Below are 23,737 nucleotides of genomic sequence, written 5' to 3' on the forward strand. Positions count from 1 at the left end.
TTATATGTGAACTGCATATTTCAGCTTTTTATTTTGTTAAGAAAATTCTCTAAAATAAAACCATGCATAAAATAAGGAACTGCTTTCTGTACTATATATATAGAAAGAGAGAGAGAGAGAGAGAGAGAGAGAGAGCTTAGTCATGGCAGAAATGTTGCATGCGTCATTTTATTATAATAGGAATAAAAAAAAAAAAACATTTAAATATTTATGCCGTCTCTTTTTTTTTCATTTTTAGAAATATCACAATTTTACTCATGGCACACAATATTAAAATAGCACAAGGGTTGATCACAGTAATCTAGAAATAAAAAGGTTGAATATGACAACTTGGTCAGAAATGTGTGTGTTTTCAAAATTGTAGGTAATCTTTATTTTCTCCCAATAAATGTTATAGCTTAAGAGCTGTAACCGATCTTGTATTGAAAGAACATAACATAAGATGTTAATAAAATAATGATGTAACCTCCATCCAACTAAACCCAAATAAAACTAAACCTTAGATTTTTTTTTTATAAAATAAATGAAACTAAAAATAAAAATACACAATGCTAGACTACCCAGGTGAATCTCATGAAACCTTTCAAAAAGATTTTTCACACCAAAATAAGTGTGAATAAGTCTCATTCTCGTTACTGTAATGTAAAAACATAATAATATAATATTTAAACTGGAAAGTGTTTTTACATAACGGTAATGTTTATTACGGTGAATCATTACCAAAAACAAAACAAAACAAAAAACACCGGAATTCAAAAATCACAATGCACTGAATAAAGTGTGAAAAATATATTTTTTTGAATGAGTTTCACCCACCCTGTTTAGTTAGTAGAGAATAACTTTGATGTGAACTTAATAGGTTAAGTGGTTAAATGCATGTTTCAATGCTTTGATTGGGTTTAGGCTTTGCTTTTCTCAGAGGACTCCGGTGACGTCACCTCTCCACCTCTGAAGCGCTGACTGAGTTCCGCTGACATCACGGAGCAGCAGGATTTCTGGAAGAAAGTAGGTCATTTTCACTTTCTGTGTGTGTGTGTGTGTGTGTGTGTGCACCATTCTCTCGGGTCAATTTAAAGGTGCAGTCTGTAAGAATGACAGCTAGTGTTCGAAATAGGTACTGCAGTCCAAATTCCAAATATCGGAGATCGTTGTTTCCTGTCCAGTTTGAGGACACGCAACAGGAGCGAGCGCAATTGACAATGAAAGCTGAGGAGACTTACTTTTTAAGTTGATGAGTTGATTTATCCGCGTTTTTATACGCTCTCGCTTTTTTTTTTTTTTACCGAGGCTTTTTAGGTTGAGTAGAATCTGCAATCTCTGACCCAGTTTGTTTGCTGGCTACAATAGGCCGTGTTTCCTGCCAACTGGCTTTCTGGGGTGTCAAAATACTATTGGGTAAACTAGCAGTGGGCGAGATCACACAGACCAAAACAGAAAGAGACATTCCAACACGGAACGCACATTTCAAAGTAAAATAACTGGCTTTAGAAGTGTTTTTCAGAGAAACGAGTATGTGAACTTAGATATTTCCTAAATATCTGTAAACATATTATGGTATTTGTATGCTTTAGTGGAATGAAAAAGTTACATATAGCACCTTTAATACCATGGTCCATTTTCAGAAAACACTGTTACCACTTTAATCATGAACTTATCATCCTACATTGTTTTAAATGTTGGAATCTTTGGCAGATAAATTAGGCTCTTGCTCTCACAGATAAGGCTTAAACTCAGTCCTAGACTAAAATGCATGTTTGAGCTGTTTTAACTGAAAGCAACTTGCACTGACATATCTTAAAATATGTCAGCCATTGTTTTTATCTCAAGATGCACACCAGTAATGTTTTTTTCTAAGGCACATATATAAAATATATAGGCCTGGTTTCACAGACTGGGCTTAGATTTAGCAAGGATTAGGCCTTAGTTAAATTAGGACATTTAAGAAGCTTTTTATAAACATGCCTTTGAATTAGAAATAAATATATATGATATGATGAACATGATTTCAACATATTTGCTGATCCTGGAACAGCATTCCAATCTCAACCAATCAGATTTGAGGAACAAGTTTACAGTTTATGTCATGTTTAGGCTTACAATCAGGGTCAGGTGCTTCTACATCGGTGTTATTCATTCACCTACCATTTTCCTCTGATCAGGCTTTAGGTTAGGCTTAGGAGTAGGGATAGGGTTAGGAGTAGAACTAAATTTTCAAATAGGAATTTTGTTCCAGGATCCAGGAACATGTCTTAAGGCCTGTTCACACCTGTTCACAACTATAAAGATAATGATAAAGATATAGTTCTAAAAATCATTCTCAATATCAAAGAATAGCAAAGTCCACGCCACAGCTATAACAATAACGGCACAGAGAAACGATATAGTTGGAATCGGAATGGGTCAGAACGATTTTTTCGCAGCTGATGAACGATAAAAACAATGACAGCCAATCTGAATTCATCCTACTGTAACGAGCTCAAGCATTTAAAGTGGCAGACAAGCACTCACTTAGATTCAAAAAGGAACAATATCATCCACTGGTGTGGACGCAAATATAGTTATCTTTCTTTATAGTTATCGTTCTTAGTGTGAACGGGCCTTTACTTGGCAAAATCACACTGTCCATCCATATACAGAGAGATGGGGGGCTTCTCACCTGCTGAGAGTTAGCGATTTTGCGTGATTTGGCAGCCAGTTCCATCAAAGCCAAGAAAAGGCCCAGTCCCAGACCGAGTGCCAGTAATAAGTAGATTCCCTTCAGACTGCTGGGCTTCAGTGGAGCACTCTTGCCATTTTTAGCCACACAACTGCTAGCCCACCACTTACTGCGGAAGTAATCCAGCTCACCCGTCTCACTCAGATGGAGAATGGCAACACTTATGTTTTTCAGTAGAGGAGAGCCTGAGGACATTAACACACACACACACACACACACACACACGGTGAGTACTGTGGTGGTACTAGATGCTAATACCATGGCATATGCAAAAATCTATCATTTTATGGAACAGAGAACATACCTAAAGGAGCAGCAATGCTGTAACCCCTCATGCCGATGATTTCTGGGGCACGTGTTAGGTTGCAGTATCTTGCCACTGCCAGGTCGAGGGACACAGACTCGCCGATGAAAGCATAGTTGCCTTTCTGAGCCCTGCGGAAACCTTCTTCTGCATTGAGTGAATAGCTCTGAGCTTTCTTGATGTGCTCATAGATTCTGTGGTGTGTGGGGTTGTTTGAGTTCTGTCAAAGGCAAGTAACAGTAAAACATTCAGTAGTTGGCAGCTGCTCTTCAAATAATGCTTAAAGTCATGCAATTGACATTAAATGATTCAAGATTCAGACTTAGTTTGGAAAGGTTTTGTATATTCTAAAAATGCTGTTGGTCATCTATCAATACTGTCAAATCACAGCTTAAAAGTATTGCGTCAAACACAGCCAAAAATCTAAATTCTGTCATCATTTATTCACTCTTATGCTGTTCCAATTTCAGCCCATAAGACTTCATCTTCGGAACACAAATTAAGATATTTTCTCTCATGATTTTTGTCCATCAACTAAAAGTTGTAATCAACATTTTCAAGCTTCTAAATGTAATTTAAGACATCATAAAAGTAATCCAATCTAACCTTTTATTCTAAGTTTTCTGTATTTATATGGTGAACAGGTTCTCGGTGCACCAAGTAAACTAAGCTGCTGATGACCAATTTTTAAATGTGAATAAAAGCCTAAAGTAAATAAAACAGTGATCCTGTCTCTTCAGGAGACTTGTTAAATACATACACTTTTTGAAGAGAAAATATTTTTGATTACCTAGGCCTACTGGACAAAAATTGTTATTAAAAAGAATATTAAAAATGTCATTTGTGTTCAGAAGATGACCAAAAGTTGTATAGGTTTGGGATGACATGAGGGTGAGTGATTTGACAGATTTTTCAGTTTTCTGATGAACTATAATAATAATCATTTTATATATTCAAATTTGAATTATCATATTGTATTGAATAAATTCTGTCTTACCTTGAAGAATGCAAAAGAAGAAGAATCTTTAATGGTACCATACTCAATCAAGTTTTGATTAGCAAGGTCTTCAAAGCTCTTGATTGACAGTTGCTGGTTGTCTGAATGCAGCCATAAACTAAGGTTGGCAAAGTAACAAGCAAGCAACACTAATGAAAACAGCCACCAGATAGCTGTAATGACCCTTCCCGAAAGAGCCTTTGGGTGAGGACCAGCACCTGCGGTAAAATTTAGAACAAACTTTTAATTTTTAGTAAACTATAAGTCGCTAATCTGGCAACCTAGGCTCACTGGATAAATGCCTGTGGCATAATTCTGCAAAATTATATTAAGTTTAAGTGAAATGCCCAGTGAGGGGCACTAAAAGCGAGTTCAGTTTTAAATGAAACTAATGAATGTGGCAATGTTTTATTACCTTGGTTGATGTAGGCTACATATTGTGGCAGTTCGAAAAATAAATTCCAGTGCGTGACTCTAAATGCTGAATCGCGTATGAATAAAATAATTTAGGCCTACCACCTTGAACCTAAACCCAATCGATAGTTTTAACAAATGCAAGAGAAAGCGATCGATAAAAACGCATTTTCTGAAGCAACCATGCCATTTTAGCTTGCTTATCTTAGTCTATGAACTCTTTTATCATGACTCATGTTTCACAGTAGGAAGGCCAACTCATATCCGAGCAAGTGCAATGCTGCCCTATCATAAACTCTGTAGCCTAGGCTTCCAGATGTTCATTTTAGCTGAAAACTGTAGTGAATTGTATGTATGTAGCCTATGTACAGTATGTTTTTGAAGGATAGAGGCGTTTCCCCAGTGAGCCTATGATGCTTTTATGGTTGTTGCAATGTATTTAAACAAAATCATACACCAATTGCCAATGTTTATTCATGAACTGGCTCTTAACCATTTAATATGATACAGGTAAATCCAAATCCAATTTGAAAAATAGCCCACGATTTGCTAAGTTGTTGTATTGTAAAGTGTGTGAGGGTGTAAATAATTGTAAGCATACTTATCCATGCTATGTAAGCTACCTTGAAGAGTCATTGCTCCCATGGTATACCAAAAACTGTGTGAGAGCGTGAAGCAATTATTTTCTTTCTCTGGTTGCTCCCATTCACTGGGGCTTATCCTGAAAAACAGACCATAGGCATGGTTTTGCAGTTTTTTTTTAGATATCATGACAATTTGAAGGATCTTGGAACACCAACTAAATAAATACCATGGCATATCATATGATATATCATATTCATTATCATCCTACATTTCAAAGTGCCATGATATTACCATCCCACCCTTACCGTGACACAAAGAAGATACAGACAGAGGTCAACAGGTAGGCGACCAGTACACCCATCCACATCTCAGTGGAGAACAGGTTAAGAAGGCTCAGGAACTGCGAGTCATCTGAAGCCAAGTCTTTTATTAGGATGAAACTAAGGCCAGTCTGCATGAAGGGTTTGCTCAAGTCCACAGCCATCTCGCGATTAGCTGTAAGAGTTAGTGGTGCCACAGCGATGTCTGCTTCCTGTAGAAATCAGCAACATACACATGGACACACACACAAGGAGGGTTTCTTTTTGACTCTTTTTAAATAATACAGGTCAAATTTTGTAGAAACAGGTGTAGATTTATAAGTGTAGATTTAAGAGTATTGCCTCAATGAGAAAGGCACACCTTCACATTTTCAGATAAGACGAACACAGAAATAAATTATATATTTAAAGTCCCCATGAAATCATAGAAGTTGAAGTTTTTTGGCTTTTAGGATGAATATGTTAGCCTTACTGTTATAAGTTAGTACGCGTCAAAACAATGACAAAATCTGCATTTTGAAGATATAAGCAATGATTTTGATGATATCACTGTAGACTTCAGATTCTCATCAGATTATCTGTCCAATGAAATGCTCAGAATCTGAAGCATCCTGCCCCATACACTATAAATAGACTCTGAAGCTGCGGCTAAAATTGATCACTTGTTAACACAACTACTATTTTCTATATGGCAAATGGCACATAGTTTGCTATATAGGGGATAGAGAACGATTCAGACAGTGTAAATATGCCTTCCACTGGGGCAAATAAAGTCTGGTTTCACGTTAGTGTCACACGAACCGCCGCAGCGCACATGGTCTGCTGCGTTCCAGAGACACAAAAGCACAGAGCGGATCATATCCACGAGCCTGCGTATACCAGAAAACACATCAGACCCATTTGAATTCTGCACAGAATTGTCTATTTTAAAGCGACATGGAGGAGATTGGAAGGAGAAATGGTTAGAGATTAGGAGGAAACAGCGGCTTTACTGAGCTCAACGGCTCTGGCCGAGCTGTATGTGGTATAAAAAAGGGGAGGAGCGGTTCAATATGTCCAGCCCTGTCTTCCTGTTTCAGTGGAAATTACGTCAACACATTGAATAATGCTGCGCGTTTTCAAGCGACTTTAGTGGGCCTTTAAGTATAAATACAGAAAATGCAAGAATTAATGAATGGAAGGAAGTAATATTGTGAAATATTATTATAATTTTAAATATGTTTTCTATTTTAATATATTTTAAAATATAATTTATTCCTGTGATGGCAAAGAATAATTTTCAGCAGCTATTACATGAATCTTTAAGTGTCACATGATCCTTCAGAAATCCTTCTAATATGCTGTTCTCTTTCAGGAACTCAGCGCTGCGTCATGGTGTTGAGGCTATGGGAACACTTTCAATGTTCCAGTCTGCCAGTGTCTGGAGAATGAGTGCAATCACACCAGTTTCATTGGCAGACAGAAGGGTCAGGTAGCGTATCATGGCATGTCATAAAGACCATAAAATGCCAAGATAGAAGCTCCACTCCAACTTGGGTCTCTTTTCGAAGGAAGAGAGTCAGGCATGTGGACCCTGTGTTCGGGTCCTGAGTTTGCCGAGGCGTTGCGGCGACTCCGATCATGGGAATCGCATGTAGGGTTGGCAGAAGAGCTGAGACGGGTATTCTTTCTTGTGCTCTTTCTTCTGTCTTTGATGTCCACGTTAGATCAGAAAGGCCACTCAGCTGTTTCTTCCAATCGAAATTAGGATATAGTACTGGCCGTATCCAGCTCTGAAGAACTGAATGCCGGTAAATTTGAAGCAGGCAGATTCAAGGGGCATCTCTCTCTCTCTCTCTCCTCCCCACATAATTTTTTCTCTTTAAAAAAAGAAAAAAACACTGAGGTGTAGAGATCAAATTCTGTGTTTTTAGTCCTGTGATGCTGAGTTATTTGACTATCATGGGTTTGCATGGGCATGGAGATGGGGTGATGCCCAGGGTTGAAGAGACATTATCCAATTATCTTTTCCCTTCTTTGGCATCATCCTTTAGGGGCCCTGTTTTGCCTTCCAGACCCTGTCAAGTCACACCTGGTCTGATTAGCAAAGCTTATTCAGCAGCGGGTCAGGCTGGTGGATCTCTGCACACCACATGGGTTTGCAGGCATACCAGGCTGACCTCCTGAAAGAATTAGGTTCAATGGTGAAGGACTAACCCTTATGTGGTGAAAGAACTTTGCTTGGCCACAGATTTAGCCTTCAGTGGTCCATGTAATTGGCCGTTTCGTAGGCATCGATGGCTTGATTTATCAGGGATCAAAGGGAATGAAAGGGAATCTTGGTTGCCCAGATCTCGCCTCCTGGCCTTTTTCAGTGACACTGTTACTACCTACGTCATTTGCCTGAATATAGGAAGTTCCCCAGGTTTGTTTTTGGGGGTGAAGCATGCCAGTGTCAGCTTCTTCTTTTCGGTACTGTGGGATTTAATATGCATGCATATATTCCCTGCATGTTTTTGCCGATCCTTGCCTCTGTAGGTGATATCAGGATAGGCCTGGGCATATTGTTTAGCCTTTTTCAGGGATGCTTTCATGATGGCTCAAAGGTGGGGTTTCCGGCCTCCAGGAATCCCTCTGTGAGTCACAAGGGTTATGCGCTGTTGCATTTGTACCCTTGTAGCATGTTGCTGTCACCTGTGTTATGACAGATGTCTCCCTCATGGACCGGGGTATGGTCTGGGATGACCACCTCGCTCATAGCCTCTGTAGAAGGCATATTGCAAAAGAGACTCAAATTAGAGGTTCCACTGTCCGAGTATTGCGAGTCATAAGAGTTATGTGCTGAGGCATTTGTACCCTTTCTCTGTGGTACAGACCCCAGTGTCGACCTTCGGTCCCCTGCTTGGGGCATTTTGATGTTACCAGTGTTGCGACGGATGCTCCCCTCAGGGCTGGTGTACGGTCTTGAATGGCTGCCCAGTTATAGCCTGAGTAGAAGCATATTGCTACGGTGACTCAGAGCAGAGGTTTCACCCTTTGGGCATCAGTAGTGGACAGTAGAATTAATGAAAAAAGTGTTTTTACTTCGTTACTGTACTTAAAGGGGCAGTAAGTAAGAATTACTCCCATCTAGTGGTGAATTTGTATTTTGCAATCAAACTAATTTTGCTCTCCAGCGCCTCGCGTTTTCAAATGCGCGTTGCATCTACGGTAAGCGATATGTACCAAAAAGCTTTGACAGGATGTCTTCTAATAGCACCTCGTCGAGTTTTCCTTCTGGTGAACTGGTTTGTTATTTCAAACAAACTACAACTTGACACAACGAACAAACGAATGTTACAGTTTTGAACAAACAAAACTTACAACCTTGTTTATAGGACCATCTCTACTTTACTCAATAGCTGCTATTCATCAAAGAGCCTGTTTAACTTTTAACTATGTTCTACTGTCAGTGTTTCCCAACCTTTTTTCAGTCAAGGCACCCTTTGAAATTAAAAAAAAATGTGTGGCACCCTACACTAGTGTTGTCACGATACTACTTTGATACTATACTTTGAAATGTGCTGTTTTTTTTTTATTATTATTTTTGATGTGCACAAATAAATGACAGGTAGGCTACCATAAGATTTTCTTCTTCCTGTTCCTTTTTTTTCTTCGTTCATGCATGTTACAAATGAATGAATGAATTAAACATTTTTAATTTTATATAATATATAATTTTGTTATAATTGCACAAGATAGCTTGTTTTTACTATATTTTATGTAGCCTAATAATTTCACAGTAAATCTCCAAATTAATGTAGAAACATCATAAAGACAGTATATTTCAAATAATTGTTTAATGGCATCTTTTTATGAATGAAGTGTTATTTGATTCTGATGTCACTGCTGCACTGTCACATGTGGATCCCACAAGCGTCCCATTTTCTCACAACTCTTAACGTTCATTTAAGACTTTATTTAACTAATTTAAGACTGCTCTCATGAGGATACTCAAAGCGAAAGCTCGAAAGAGAAGTCGAGTCTGGCGCGCGTCGTGTCAGCATCACAGGACAGCGCATTCTCTTTTGTATTTTCTCGCTTGCATGGTTAGAAGCATTTGCATGAAGAAGAACGTGATTATATAATGTAACGCTAGCCAAAGGATGACAGAAAAAAATGCTGCTTTAATTGCGTTAAATATTTTTAACGTGTTAAATTGAAAAATATTAATCGCACGCGTTGCGTTGACAGCAGCACAACCGATGTGAATACGCGGCAAGACGGACGTTGTGACAATTCGTGTGTATTTGACTGTAAGCGCATCAATGAAAAATAGGCAGCTTTATGTGGACGCACTGGGAATGAGGCACGGGAATAAAATCACATGCAAGCGCAACCTCCGCAATTCAACGCCAAAAACTTATGATTTGCATTTGTATTATAAATTTGTGCGCATTATTTGTTGTTATTAGAGACTTCCGACGATCCGAGATTGATGGTAAAGATTTGTTTTTTTTTTACACAGTTTCCCGCTGGGAAACGCTGGTCTATATAGGCTAATAAAAAAATAAAAAGCCTGTAATTAAGACCTTTGTCATGATTCTGCCTTCGTGTCCTAGATTTCTCTTGTTTTGAGGCAGAATCATGACAGACCCATGTTTTGTGTGTAAGCACATGGCCATTTGTTTGGCCATGTGCTTGCGTTGTCTCGTCATGTAACCCCGCCCCCTTGTTACCCTTGTTTAGTCATTATTGCTTTACCCATTATCACCTGTGTTCCTGATTAGTTTTCTCCCTATTTAATCCCCTCATGTTTTCTGTCCTGTGTCGGTACATTGTCTTACATGATCTACACTGTGAGTACTTTGTCAGAGACCTGTTAATTCTGTATTGAGAGTTTGTTTTCCTTTATCGTCAAGTCAGAGTTTAGTCTTTGTTTGTTATCTTGTCTTAGTCTAAGTTACCTGTCCTCTGTCTTGTTTTGCCCCCTCGTGGGTTTTGTTTTCTGTTTTTGTGTTTTAATAAATCTTGAGTGTCTGCACCTCGTCTGCTTCTGGGTTCATCTCCTGCAATCCCATAACAACCTTAACATTGACTTACCTGTCGAGAAGAAAGCAGGCAACTTCAGCGTCTCTTTTGAAAGCTTTCTCCTGCATTAGCTATCCCGACATTATAGCTAATAACCCTTGTTTTTGTAATCTCCGATCACGTTTCCTTTTACGGTCTTATTGTGGAGTTTTTCGACTAAGAGGACTCGTTATCCTTTGACTAAACCGTGCAGTGCAGCCTTTTAAACTTGCCGGGGCAGTGACAAAAGCGCCTCTCACTGCTCTGCTCCGTTTCTGCTGGTTTCAGTCACTTGACGTGGGCTCTGAACGAAAACGCGTTGTGGAAACGCGTTGGCCTAGTACTTTTTGTCCCTCTCTGCTATTATAGTTTTTCAAGATGGCGGAACTACATGGAAGCCTCCGTGGACCTACCCGTCCCATGTATATAAAGATAATAAATTCTTCGTTTACGAGGATAAGTCAGATCATTGGCAGAGGTATTTGGACACCATTGAGGACATATTTATGAATAAAAATATTGATTTTAGATAATAAAATACCTAAAAAGTTACTTATTGTCCCTTTAAAGGGTAACTCTCACCAAAATACAACCTAGGGTCTTTTTTTTTTTAATCTACCCAAGGCAAACTTTCATTTAAAAGCATAATTAGAATGGAAACACCACTTTTAAGTTTGACCGTATTTTCGGTTTCGGTCAAATTGCCTTTTGAGTGGGAGTGCTTGGGGCACTTCTATGATAGCATCAAAAATCGCTATCTTTAATACACTAAGAAGGCTCGACACAACATGAAACTTTGCTCGAAGTATCACCAGGGGCTCTTCACATGAACTCGAGTATTGAGAACATTGTTTCTGTACACAGAGTTTACTAAAAAGAAAGATTTTGAACAACTCACTGTGTTTCCGTCCGCCGGCATTTTGTCTCCGTAACAGGGAGGAGAGTAAAGATGGAAAGCTCCTAAAGCTTAGTTCCAAATAAATTCTCGGATAATTTGTTGTTTTGTCATTAGTGAAAATCAATATTGACCTTGTATTTGAAAAAGGATGCTCATATAAGAAACAATACTAAAAGTCAGTTCATTCGCATTCAGAGACTATTTTTGACTGACAAAATGCCGGCGGACACAGCTACAGTGAGTTGTTCAAAATCGTTCTTTTTAGTAAACTCTGTGTACACAAACAATGTTCTCAATGCTGGAGTTCATGTGTAGAGCCCCTGGTGATACTTCGAGAAAAGTTTCATGTTGTGTCGAGCCTTCTTAGTGTTTTAAAAAATAGCTATTTTTTGATGCTATCATAGAAGTGCCCCAAGCACTCCCATTCAAAAGGCAATTTGACCAAAAACGAAAATACGGTCAAACTTAAAAGTGCCATTTCCATTCTAATTATGTTTGCCACAACGTTTGCCTCGGGTATATTAACAAAAAGACCCTAGGTTGCATTTTGGCGAGAGTTACCCTTTAAGTACATTTTTTAAGTATTTGTACTTTATCAGGGTATTTTTATTTTGGGGAAACTTTTATTTTACTACATTCCAAAGCACAATATTGTACTTTTTACTCCACTGCAATTCATAAAAACATATACTGTAGTTCCTCATTATTTTGAAGAAATAGACACCCGTCCCGAAACACAATAGCGATGTCCGATTCATGAACGAGCTGATCCTTTCCAATGAACCTGAAATCACACTGAATGATTCATGTGTGAATCAAACTGATGTAATTGCAGACGTTTTCAAGTCAACAACTCACTAATTTAATGAACTGATCAAAAAGAGCTGGATATCGTCAGAGCTTGAAGTTGCGTGACTGAAAAGTAAGTTACTAATTCTAAAATTTAGTATTGATTAATGTAAATGAAATTTATATTTAGGAAACTGTATGCCCAGAAATGGCAACTCTTTGCTTCATGGTGCAAACAGCTATATTTGGACCCAGTCTACTGCCTGGTTGGTTGAGTTCTGAAGTTTCTACAAGAGCGCCGTTTAGCAGGAAACTCTGCTACACTCAAAGCTCATCTTAGAAAGCTATTTTGGCTAGCCATCTAATAAGCCTATTAATGAAGTCAGATTTCCCATTCAAGCTCTTGGAGTCAGCATCTGAGGAATTTCTGACACTTTTCTAGTGGCTCTGTTACTAACAAAACTAACATCGCTTAGAGCAGGATTCTCAAACTTTTGGAACTAAAGCCCCCCCAAGCCTCCCCTATCATGTGGCATTACCCCCCCCTCCTCACCCCCCATTTGAAGGAGACCAGGATTAATGATTATCTATTCTATATAAAATATATCTATATATAACCTAATCTATAACCTGTTTTTGATAGATAGATAGATAGATAGATAGATAGATAGATAGATAGATAGATAGATAGATAGATAGATAGATAGATAGATAGATAGATAGACAATTTATTATAAAAGCATACATCTAGCATCTTTCCATTTCCTTTACATCTTTTCATATTTGATATATCTGACATAGGTAAGCAACTGTGCAAGCCCTGCAACATCAGTTGTCTCATCAAACTGCAGGACATGGTACTGGCTTTGCATGATGTTAGCTAGCAATTGCTCCTTAACGTCACTTGCCATGTCAGATATGCAGCGGCTAACGATGTCGTTAGAAAGGGGGATGTCACCAATCTGTTGTGCGAAATTCTCTCCAAACATAATTTGACAGATACCTCAGACAGCAGGGAAGATTTGCACCTCGGCAATTGTGTGAGGTTTTCCTAATTTAGCAACTTGTTGCGAGACGTGGTAGGATGCTTCTAGACATCTGTTGGACACTGATGTGTGTTTGCTGATGTTGCATTTTTGTTGTGCAAGGCAAGAACTTTAATTTGAAAAAAAATCTAAGGGTTTGTCTTTGAGTGTCGGGTGTTTAGTTTCTAAATGGCGCTTCAGCTCGCATGGCTTCATGGTATCATTTGCCTGCAAATCTGCACATATAACGCACTGGGGCAGCGGTTAAATCCCAGCCACCGTAAAGCCAAACGGAAGATAGCTAATGTCATACTTTCGTGTTTTACAGTTCTTAGGGGTTGGTGCTGACGACACATTGTCGCCACAACTCCTTTTGGCACATGTGACTAAGGTATCCATAAACCAATATGGAATCTGTTCGGCTGGTAGTCACTGACATTCTGAAACGTGTCTGCAGTGTGATAGTGCGTAATATAAGCACATGACAAGAATAAATGGTCAAATAAAGTTAAAATTTAAAACAATGGAGAAGCTGATAAGTGATTGGTCTGTGACAACACAGTGTGCACATACGCAGCTCATTCACGTCTATGTCAGCTGCCATTCGGTCAGTGGAATGCATTGCTCCTCTCAGCCACTCACTGAACAGAGCAGAAGCAGAGGGAGGTGTGAAAGCGGGAAAGCAAGACCTCGCGCTTGCAGGACAGTACTAGTGAGATTTGGAAAGTTGCTAAGGGTTCTCCAAAAAGTCACAAGATTTGTCACTAGGTGCTTTTTTGGAAAAAGTAGCTAAAGGGGTCTGAAACGCTGCTAAATCTAGCGACAAAGTCGCTAAATTGGCAACACTGGTCTGCACTGACAGTTAGATAAAAGGCAGGCCAAGCTCCGCCGCTAATAATTGTTTTATATTCTAATTGTTGTCAAACAACTAATAGATTTGAATGTTTTGTGTGAGCATTTGTAAATTAGAACATTTAAATATTAACATGGAACAGGTTTTGTCTACTCAAAGATTGTGATACTCACCCCTCTTACAACCTCTCCAATCATGCCGTTCCAGTTGCCGCTGTCATCTTGCTTACCATATCGACCATCTTTCACAAGATGAATATCATACTTAAAATCTAATTTCTTAGAAACAGCTGACAGCAGGTCAATGCAGAAGCCCTCCATTTCGGAACCTTTAGACATCGCGTATGGTTCTTCCTGCATGGTGTCAAAAACATTATTTAGTTACAAATCATTACAAAAATGTAATTTATAAGTGGCCCAGATATAATGAATTTAACTCACCTTGATGGTAGTAACTCTTAATGTTTGTGGTTCTAAAATATAAAACAACATTTCATTCAACTTGTTACAAATTTTAAGAATCCTTTTCTAACTCTACATTACTACAGGGAACGGCTCATGTCTTGGTTCATCATTGTAAAAGAAATGTAATGAAATCTGAGTGTTGGTTCCCAGGACATTGCTATGTGGTGGCTGAGGCATTCTGAATGGTGTTTTTGTATTGTTATGCTACTAGGGTTTTCTGGGTGATTGCTAGAGCGTTGCGAGGGTGTTCTGGTTAGTTGCTTACTGGCCCAAGTCGAAAGGGTCCACCCACCCCAAATTTCTATATGATATTTTAATACTTAAAAATGGCTCAAGTCTCTGACTATTTTATCGCCAGATGAAAATCATAAATCGGATAAAAAAAGTAACGTAACATAACTATTTTTTGTCGATAGGCTATATTTTGTCGAATAACGATTTTGTCAAGTTCACACGCGTGATCATAGGTAACTAAACCTATGCGCGTGAACTCGACAATCGACTACTGTGGACTTCGACCGAAAACAGGATGTAAATACAGGTATGTGAGGTGACTGAAATAACAACATTTTTATTCATATCTTTCACATCTACTGCAGTCAGATTCACCCGTGTTCACTCAGAAGGAATCACTCACATGGCTGGGCACTTGTAATGACACATCAAGGATGTTAAGAGGCTAAAAGCAGGTTTAGTACTTGCCCCATTGAAGTAAACAGGGTGCAAATTTTAAAAAGAGGATAACACAGTGTAGGCAACACCGATTTTAGTCGTTGTTCTCTGTATTGACAGCACTCCAAATTTACAAAAAAATGAGCTCAATGTTAAAATTGACCGGAGTTCTCCTTTAAGTAGTCAAAGTATAATCGGAGTTGTGTTTACCCTTTTGATTGTGTACCCTATTAAATACTTTTTCACATAGTTTTACATACTGTCTTATAAACTTACATTGTTTGAAAATATTGATTTATAAAGAAAACGGATATATTCCCAAATGAGAATCTGAATTTTTAGTTGACTGGTATAGTGTAAATAGGAATTTACTTAAAATCTACTTTACAATTTTCCCGCTACTGACTGAATTTTCCGGCTATCAATGTTGTCACTGTTATACGAAAGGGGGCGCTATTACGCATCTTCTGAAATTGTACAGAATCTCCGGATCAAAACAGGCGAAGAAGCAGTGATAGAAGATTGCTAATGATTCCAGATTATGATTCCATCCAGGATATCAAATATGTTTGATATTTTTAGCCGATTAGGGAACGAATAGCATAGTGTTTACATTTGTCACATGTCTCCTAGAAACGAGGCACATGTTTCTGTGTTAGTGTGTTGTGTTCAGAGCAACTTGAATGTTTGGTAGTCTATAAACCTCAGTCATTTAGTGTATGATGTTTTTTCTCTGTAACTATTTACAAAGTCAACAAGTGTTCCTATTTATTTAGATTTTAAGTTGTGTATTCCAGTCTTAAGTATGAGCACTAATAAAAGTGATGCTTGACTTAGTAAACCCCACTAATTATTCTACTTTTTTTTTTACATAATATGATTATTCTTTTTGTCTAATTGGCTATTTGATGTCAGGGTTTTTTGTGAGCTAATCCAATTTTCGAATCAGTGAGTAGAAACAGGACTAGGAAAAAAAACAATGCTTGTCTCAATTTGACAAGGGCAGAACATTTGGATGGCATTCCTGGTTGCTAATGAAGCTTTCTGTCACGCTGAGATGTACTTTGCATTCTTCTTCAAACATCCACTAATATTCCCAAATTTAGCAGATGTAGACAATGTCCCATTTGTGCTACAGCACTATGGTGAAAGGGTCGCCTCATGGCCACTAATCTTACTTTGACCAAATGAAACTTAAAAGGAGATAGTTGGAAGTAAACAAAAGCTTGCTTTTGAGTGTGTACTGTCTCCTGCAGTGGAACGGATGCGGTGGGAGTTTGGGAAAGTTCCAGTAACTCTCTAAAGAAAGCGCTCACAAAATGATGGGAAAGTGCCCCACTCGTCTGGCTGCAGCATCAGAGTCCACTTGGAAGTTGCTCCCTATTTTGTTTTGATCCTGTTTAATGCAGACCAGTCCACATCAACCAGCAGACATGCTGATAGATGCATGAATGTGTGTGAGAGAATCAAATCAAGAATCAAAGAGTAGTTTTTTTTAAATCATACATGGATTTCTGTATTTTAAATGGTCTTTTCATCTGACATTCCATGCATTCCTAAATGTTTTTGGTAATTTAAATGAATTGTTCTCACACTCATATGAATAATAATAATAATAATAGTGTGTACAAATATGTAAGATGTTTAACAGTATACTCAAGTTACGTCATTCACAACATTTCATGGAAATGAATGACCACTGTTGCCTTTTTTGCACAATTTCCAGTATTTCCACATTTCCATGGTAACATCGACTTCTTTGAATGGTTGATCTCTTTTCAGATTATGGGTTGCGAGTAGGATCCTTTGGCTATTAAATGTAATTTAAATTTATACTGATTTACTTTTACAGAAGCAAATATCAATTTCAAGTAAGATACATTATCATCATTTAAAATCGATTTGCACTTTATACATGCAGAAAATTGCCAATAACGAACATTCTATTATTATTATTTACTTAACTTCATTTCATTCCAAACCCACATGACTTTTTCATTCGTGGAACAAGAAGAATGTTTCTAGACTGTCTTTCATTGTCTTTTCCGAGCAAATAAAGATTGAAGAAGCAAAAAGATGTAAAAGCAGAACAAAATATTCATAAAATATAGTCCAAGCAAGTGCAAGTCAAATTTATGAAGAAAAGAAACTTTCAAAAAGGTATTTTCAATAAATTAGTTGATCTGGTTCACAAAACCTGGTAATACTTTACAATAAGGTAATAATGTATTAACTAACATGAACTAACAATGAGCAATACATTTGTTACAGTATTTATTAATCTTTGTTAATGTTAGTTAATAAAAATACAGCTGTTCATTATTTGTTCATGTTCGTTCACAGTGCATTAACTAATGTTAACAAATACAACCTTTGATTTTAATAACGCATTAATACATGTTGAAATTAATATTAACTAAGATTAATAAAGGCTGAAGAAGTATTGTTCTTTCTTAGTTCATGTTAAATAAGGTAGTTAACTAATGAACCTTATTGTAAAGTGTTACCCAAAACCTTTCTGAATGATTTATTCATTATTCTCAAGTTGTTAATTCACCAATTCACAGACTCAATGAGCCAGGTTACAGCAGTTAACAGCCCACAAGAAAGAAAAACTTTCAGTCGACAATCAATTAATTTGTGTTTCTCACACAAACGACTTCAGAAGTCTTGAAATATTGCACAAAACGTAGATCATTTCAATTAAAATTTGATGTTGCTTTTGTGTCCCTTTAAGCTTGAAATACTTTGTGCCTGTTCTATGTAACTGCATGGTTAAGATTATGGAAAACCTCAGATTTTGTTCTTCTGGGATCTAAGAAAAAAAAAGTCATAAAAGTTTGGAACGACATGATGGTAACATATAAGTGATAACAGTATATATTTTTGAGTGAACTATTACTTTTAAAATGATTTTCATTGACAACATTCTTGATTTTAAGAAGAAACTGTATCTAACCAGATTTGCTTTCTAGGTAAAGTTAGAGTTAAACTGCTTGAGCAATCTTGATTAAGTTCTGCCAGCTTTTGGTGAGAATGTGCTGTTTCCGTTTGATTCGTTTGATCCGTGCAACACACAGCAGGCCTCCATCAGTATCACAGCATATCACTGACACCCCTCATCCTCCCATTCAAACCATGAAAAACGAACATGCCATCAAAACTGAAGTCATGTCATGGGCTGCCCCACATTAGTGACTGCTTGGTTAGTGGTGGCTAATTGATTAATCACACTCATTATAGTGAATAGCAGTAGTGTTCTCTGCTTTGAATGCCGGCTGCTCCATGCCTTGCGGGATGTCATGAGACAGTGCCAGTGCAGTGCTATGCCTTAGACTGAAACATGCCGTGTCAGACTAATATTGGCTCTATCTACATCCTGCTTTGTCTCTACCTCAGACGGCACGTCCATGGACCGTCTGGTTATTGGTGCTATTAAACCCTATTCACCTCAGCCCCCTAAAATCCTTGTTCTAATGACAGGGACACAAGTACACTCATGAAATGATTTAAACGCACACACAGACCTCAACACTTACATAAAAGGCACATAAAATACAACAAGAGTGAAAAGCTTTTTCAGTAACATTAACAAAATATGTATACAGTTGGAATCAAAATTATTCAACCCCCATTGCAAATCAGGTTTACTGGCAAAAATGACAGACTTTCAGCTGTTTGCAATGAACTAATCAAACAAAAGTAATTGAAATAGCTAAACACAACAAATGTTTCAAGTTGGTTTCCCCAAATTCAACTGAAAATGCAACATTTAATGACTTCTGCAGTCTCAAAATTATTCAACCCCCTGAATAGAAACCCTTTCAACAGAATAATTCTGCTAAACAGATGTTGTCTCAAGCATACCTGATGCAAATAATCAAGTGCTTTATTAGTTGCACCAGTTGTGCTTGAGCTAGAACACATGAAATAACTGAACTGGCTAGGTTTGTTGAGTGTCACGTTTGGCTGCATGTTAGAAATATGGCTAAGTCAAAAGAATGGTCCAAAACGTTAAGAGAAGATATCATCATCCTTCACAAGCAACACAACAGTGGTTAAACTACTTGGAATACTTGGAATACCTAAAATGCTAGGGCTAGGAGAAAAAAAAATCGATTCACCTAACTATTGCGATTTTTTTTTTTAAACGATAAATTTTTATTTTTTATTACAGAATCGATATTAATTCAAATTAAATTGCTTTATTTTTTGTCCTTGCTTATAGATGAGGTTGACAGAAGTTAGCCACTTTCGTTCCAACAGAGGATGAAATGTGTCGTTATCTATGAGTCTTGAGTGGCGTAATATCCCTTTCTAGTGGACGCGTGGAAGCGACGTGAGACTGAATGCACTGAAAAGCCCTCGCGCTACTCATATACTGTGAGAGAGTTAAGACAGTAGAGCTGCACGATTAATCTTTAAAAGACTGATTAATAAATCAAGACATAATAAAAGACACGATTAATCTTTAAAAGACAGTGATCTCGATTCAAACACCCACGCGACCTTCTTCAATTTCGTCTGTCTATTAAACTTTTGACAAAATCATATCGCAAAATTCAAATCTGTGTTGGCGCTGCCGCTGACCCAGAGAGAGTTGTCATGACACAGCTTCACAAAAGGCCTTTTCAATCTTATAGAATCATTATTTCTGTGATACAATAGTTCAAATTATCAATATCAATATCAATAAGTATCGTATCAGCACCCAAGTATCTTGATAGTATCAAATCAGGAGATAGGTGTATCATCCCAGCCCTATCAAATACCTCGGAGTGCACATCTCTGAGAATTTGACCTGGACTGATCACATTCAAGAAGAAAGCCAGGCAAAGGCTGTACCATCTGAGACTACTGAGGAAATGTAGGGTTTCCTCTGCAATCTTAAAAACGTTCTATATTGGGACTATAGAAAGTATTTTTAGGCAAAGCATCTCATCGGGAACTGCTCTGCCCAGGATCGTAAAGCTCTACCGCTCTCCCTTCTCTGCACGACATTCACATCAGGCGATGCAAAGTCAGGGCTGTCAAGATCCTAAAGGACTCCACCCACCCTGGAAACTCACTATTTAACCTTCTGCGATCAGGCAGACGCCTCCGTAGTCTGAAATGCAGTGTTTTTCATGTTAGAGTCTGATGGCCTAAAGAAAGAAGCTCCTCCTGAGCCTCTCAGTTTTAGCCCATCAGACTCTAACATGAAAAACATTGCATTTTAAGGACACTGATAAATTATTTAGTACACTGTACTGCACTTTACGCACACTGCTAGGTTATTTTAATATAGTTGCATCCTTTATATAAAGTATTTGTGTGTATTTTTATGGCACAGTCCACAGAAAATGGCCAGATTTACATTTCACTGCTTGTTTTATCACCTTATAACTTGTATGTTGGATGGGGCAGAAACGACGGCAACCAGATTTCTGAGAAAGCAGGTTCAGAAAAACCCTAGAGTGACTGCAAAAGACATGCAGCAAGACTTGGTGGCAACAGACACTGAGGTTTCAGCTTGCCCAGTAAGCGCGTACTAAATGCATGCCAGAACTCCAAAGGCCTACACCACTACTGACCCAAAAGAACAATAAAAGTGCTCAAAATCATATAAATAAGCCACCGGAGTTTTGGGATTCTGTTCTGTGGAGCGATGAAACAAAACTGGAACTTTTCGGCCTTATGGATCAGAGGCATGTCTGAAGGAAGAAGAATGAAGCATATGATGAAAAGAACACTCTGTCTGCAGTTAAGCATGTTGTGGCTCGGTGATGCTCTGGGGCTGCTTTGCATCCTCTGGCACTGGATACATGCAGCGTGTGGAAGGCAAGATGGATTCATTGAAGTATTAGGAAATCCTAGGAGAAATGTCATGCCATCAGTGAGGAAGCTGAAGGTTGGGCATCATGAGACCTTCCAACAGGACAAAGATCCCAAGCATACCTCAAATTCCACCAAGGCTTGGTGGCAGAAGAAGTCCTGGAAGATTCTACAGTGGCCATCACAGTCATCTGACTTGAACCCCATAGAAAATCTCTAGTGGGATTTGAAGAAGGCGGTTGCAGCATGCAAACCCAAGAATATTACTGAACTGGAGGCCATTGCTCATGAGGAATGGGCTAAGATTCCTCAGAAACGCTGCCAGAAGCTGGTGTCTGGTTCTACATCTCATTTGCAGCAGGCCATAACAGCAAAAGGGTGTTCTATTAAGTACTAAAGATGCTTTGAATTTGGGGAAACCACTTGAAAACTGTTGTGTTGAGCTATTTCAATTACAATTGTTTGATTTGTTCTTTGCAAACAGCTGAAAGTCTGTAAATTTAGCCAATAAACCTGATTTGCAATGGGTGTTGAATCATTTTGATTATATGGTAGCTTCTGCACCACTAGTGGCACCTAGCAGAATGAAAAAAAAAAACTAAGCATATTTTCAAACAATCTTGTAAACACCCCTTTCGTGCATTGCACCTCCACAACTCAATCATCACAAATAGCTCTTACAGGAACTCGCAAAGACATCTCAACAGATTAAAGTAGACTACTTGTAAGGAATACTTTTTTCTGTGTTGACATGTTACATGAGTATCTGCACTGGGCACATTTTTTTTGGCATGTACCACAACTGTTTGATGCTGAATAGACATTATAAACTTGAACATCTGTCTTTCTGAACAGGTGCATGATGATTCTGTATGGTATTGAACCTGTTTCATTTTTAAGGGTCTAAATGCAGCATATTTTGGTTTGCACTTTTGTAACCGAAGATGTATGTCCTTTCCCATGCAATGCGTCAGCCATGTTCCCACACTGACTAAACACAATCTGTCTCACCCTCAGCAGCCACACCCCAAACTATCGCTATTGGTTGAGCTGGTAAGAGATCAACAGATCTCAATGTTTTGATGGTGCCCAGGAGGCTCAATGTTTAGACTTTTGGGCTAGATAAACCCATTAATGGCATTCTAATAGTTGTCAATAATTTACATTTTTTTTTTTTTTTTTTTACATTAAAACATCTTACATACTTTACCTTTAACCCCTATGGTACAGTCAATAAAACGTATTAATTTCTCTGCCTCCCCCACCAGCTCTGGAGCACTAATGGAGTTTGTCATGTTATTGTAGATTGACCAGCCCACATGTTGACATTTACTTCAAAATGTTTGAGATATGTTCTGTTTTTACTAAATATGAATTTATTACTTCGGTTGAATTGCAAGACGTAGATCATAGGTCATGTAATCTCAGCTTTGATCTGCTTCAAATTAAACTCTTTTGTCAAAAGTATTATTCATTGAATTAGGTTTCTGTTACTACGATGATTTAAAAAAAAAATATTTTTTATGCTAAACACACACTTGGTGAGACAAATAATAAATTAAAAAAATGATGATCTACTATGATGAAACTACTTTTGTTTTCATAACCACATCTATGAAAAGTCAAATTTCCATTTGCAACAAAATATCAGGCATTGGATAAACAAACGCCTGACAACTTGACAAGGTTCATTCATAAGGCTAAGCAAAAAGCTTTATAATAAAAATAGTATTCTTTTTAAAGCTACACATTGACCTAATAGTAGTGTTACTACAATTGGTATTACATTATGTAATGATATTACCTGCTGCCCAGACCCCAGCCAGTAGTGCTGATGAGACCAAGATGAGTCCTAATGGAGCCATTTTACTGCCAATAACCTGAACTGGAATGATATACATAGTGCTCAATTCTCAAAACATGATTTATTCAAGAATCTGTTAGAAATACAGTAAAATTTTCATTTGAAAGTCAGCTGATTTCTTTAAAGATGTCATTTTACACTTTTAAGTATTTTAAATATTATAATTTTTTCTAGCCCAATATTTAAAAGTACAGTACAGACAAAACCAAGATCCAAATGCTCAAAGAAAACAGTATTATTTACTAAGCAGCTGGAAATGAGAAAATACATGGCAAGCTTACCGTAAACTCTAGTCACCCCCTTATTATTGCTCAGTGCATGAGGCAACACACTATATAAAGCTTACAGATACACCCAAGAATGTGAAAACAGCCAATAAGAGACCAGGGGCCGTTCTCGAGTGGAGAGAAAGGGGTGGTTGTGTCTGACCATAACAAATCCACAAGGATTTATAGGCAAGCTAGATGATGGGGATTGGAATTTGGACAAAGATTAAGACACATGTGACCCTGTAAACAAGAGATCTGAGAGCCGTTCAATACACAGGGCATGCAGAAATGGTTCTCTGCAGCTGCTTAAAGAAAAGTCAATGAATAGCTGTATTTTATAGTTAGACTTCTTTTTACCTCTCTAAAATGGCCTAATCCTAATTTACAACCTCAAAGAATTGACTCTGGCATTGTAAATAGGGATTTTTCATGCATGGCTCCACTATAGACAAGCTAAAATGGGTCTATGAGGCAACTTGAAAACTGAAGTGAAAACTAAACCACAGTGATAAATACACATCCAAAGCGAGAGGCTTTGCCACTCGAATCCTAATGAAGTGAACTTTTGTTAAGAGAGACAACAGCCTACAATCTCTGTCAATCAAAGTGTCATGCAAATCCCAAGGGATTTTTTTTAGCCGCACAGAAGGATTCGAATATGGTCCTTTTCACCAGCTATAGTCTTGGTAACCATGGCCCTCGGCATGCCTAAGCTTTTATACAAC

The 23,737-nt window shown here is 37.9% G+C and overlaps 1 protein-coding gene across 1 annotated transcript; it reads right to left on the bottom strand.

Moving 5' to 3' along the window:
• Nucleotides 1–23,165, bottom strand: LOC308681225 (putative glutamate receptor). Its single transcript, XM_081349915.1, has 10 exons — nt 23,025–23,165; nt 22,684–22,764; nt 14,370–14,401; nt 14,103–14,282; nt 5,322–5,548; nt 5,055–5,152; nt 4,018–4,235; nt 3,021–3,240; nt 2,657–2,901; nt 1–995 (listed from the first exon to the last, which is right to left on the bottom strand). The coding sequence occupies exons 2-10, from the start codon at nt 22,742–22,744 to the stop codon at nt 900–902; spliced, it is 1,377 nt and encodes a 458-aa protein (XP_081206041.1). The 5' UTR covers nt 22,745–22,764; nt 23,025–23,165; the 3' UTR covers nt 1–899.
• Between the last annotated feature and the right edge of the window lie 572 nt (nt 23,166–23,737).

This window comes from Scardinius erythrophthalmus (genome assembly GCF_964197995.2).
Source record: "Scardinius erythrophthalmus genome assembly, chromosome: 20".
Classification (NCBI taxonomy): domain Eukaryota; kingdom Metazoa; phylum Chordata; class Actinopteri; order Cypriniformes; family Leuciscidae; genus Scardinius; species Scardinius erythrophthalmus.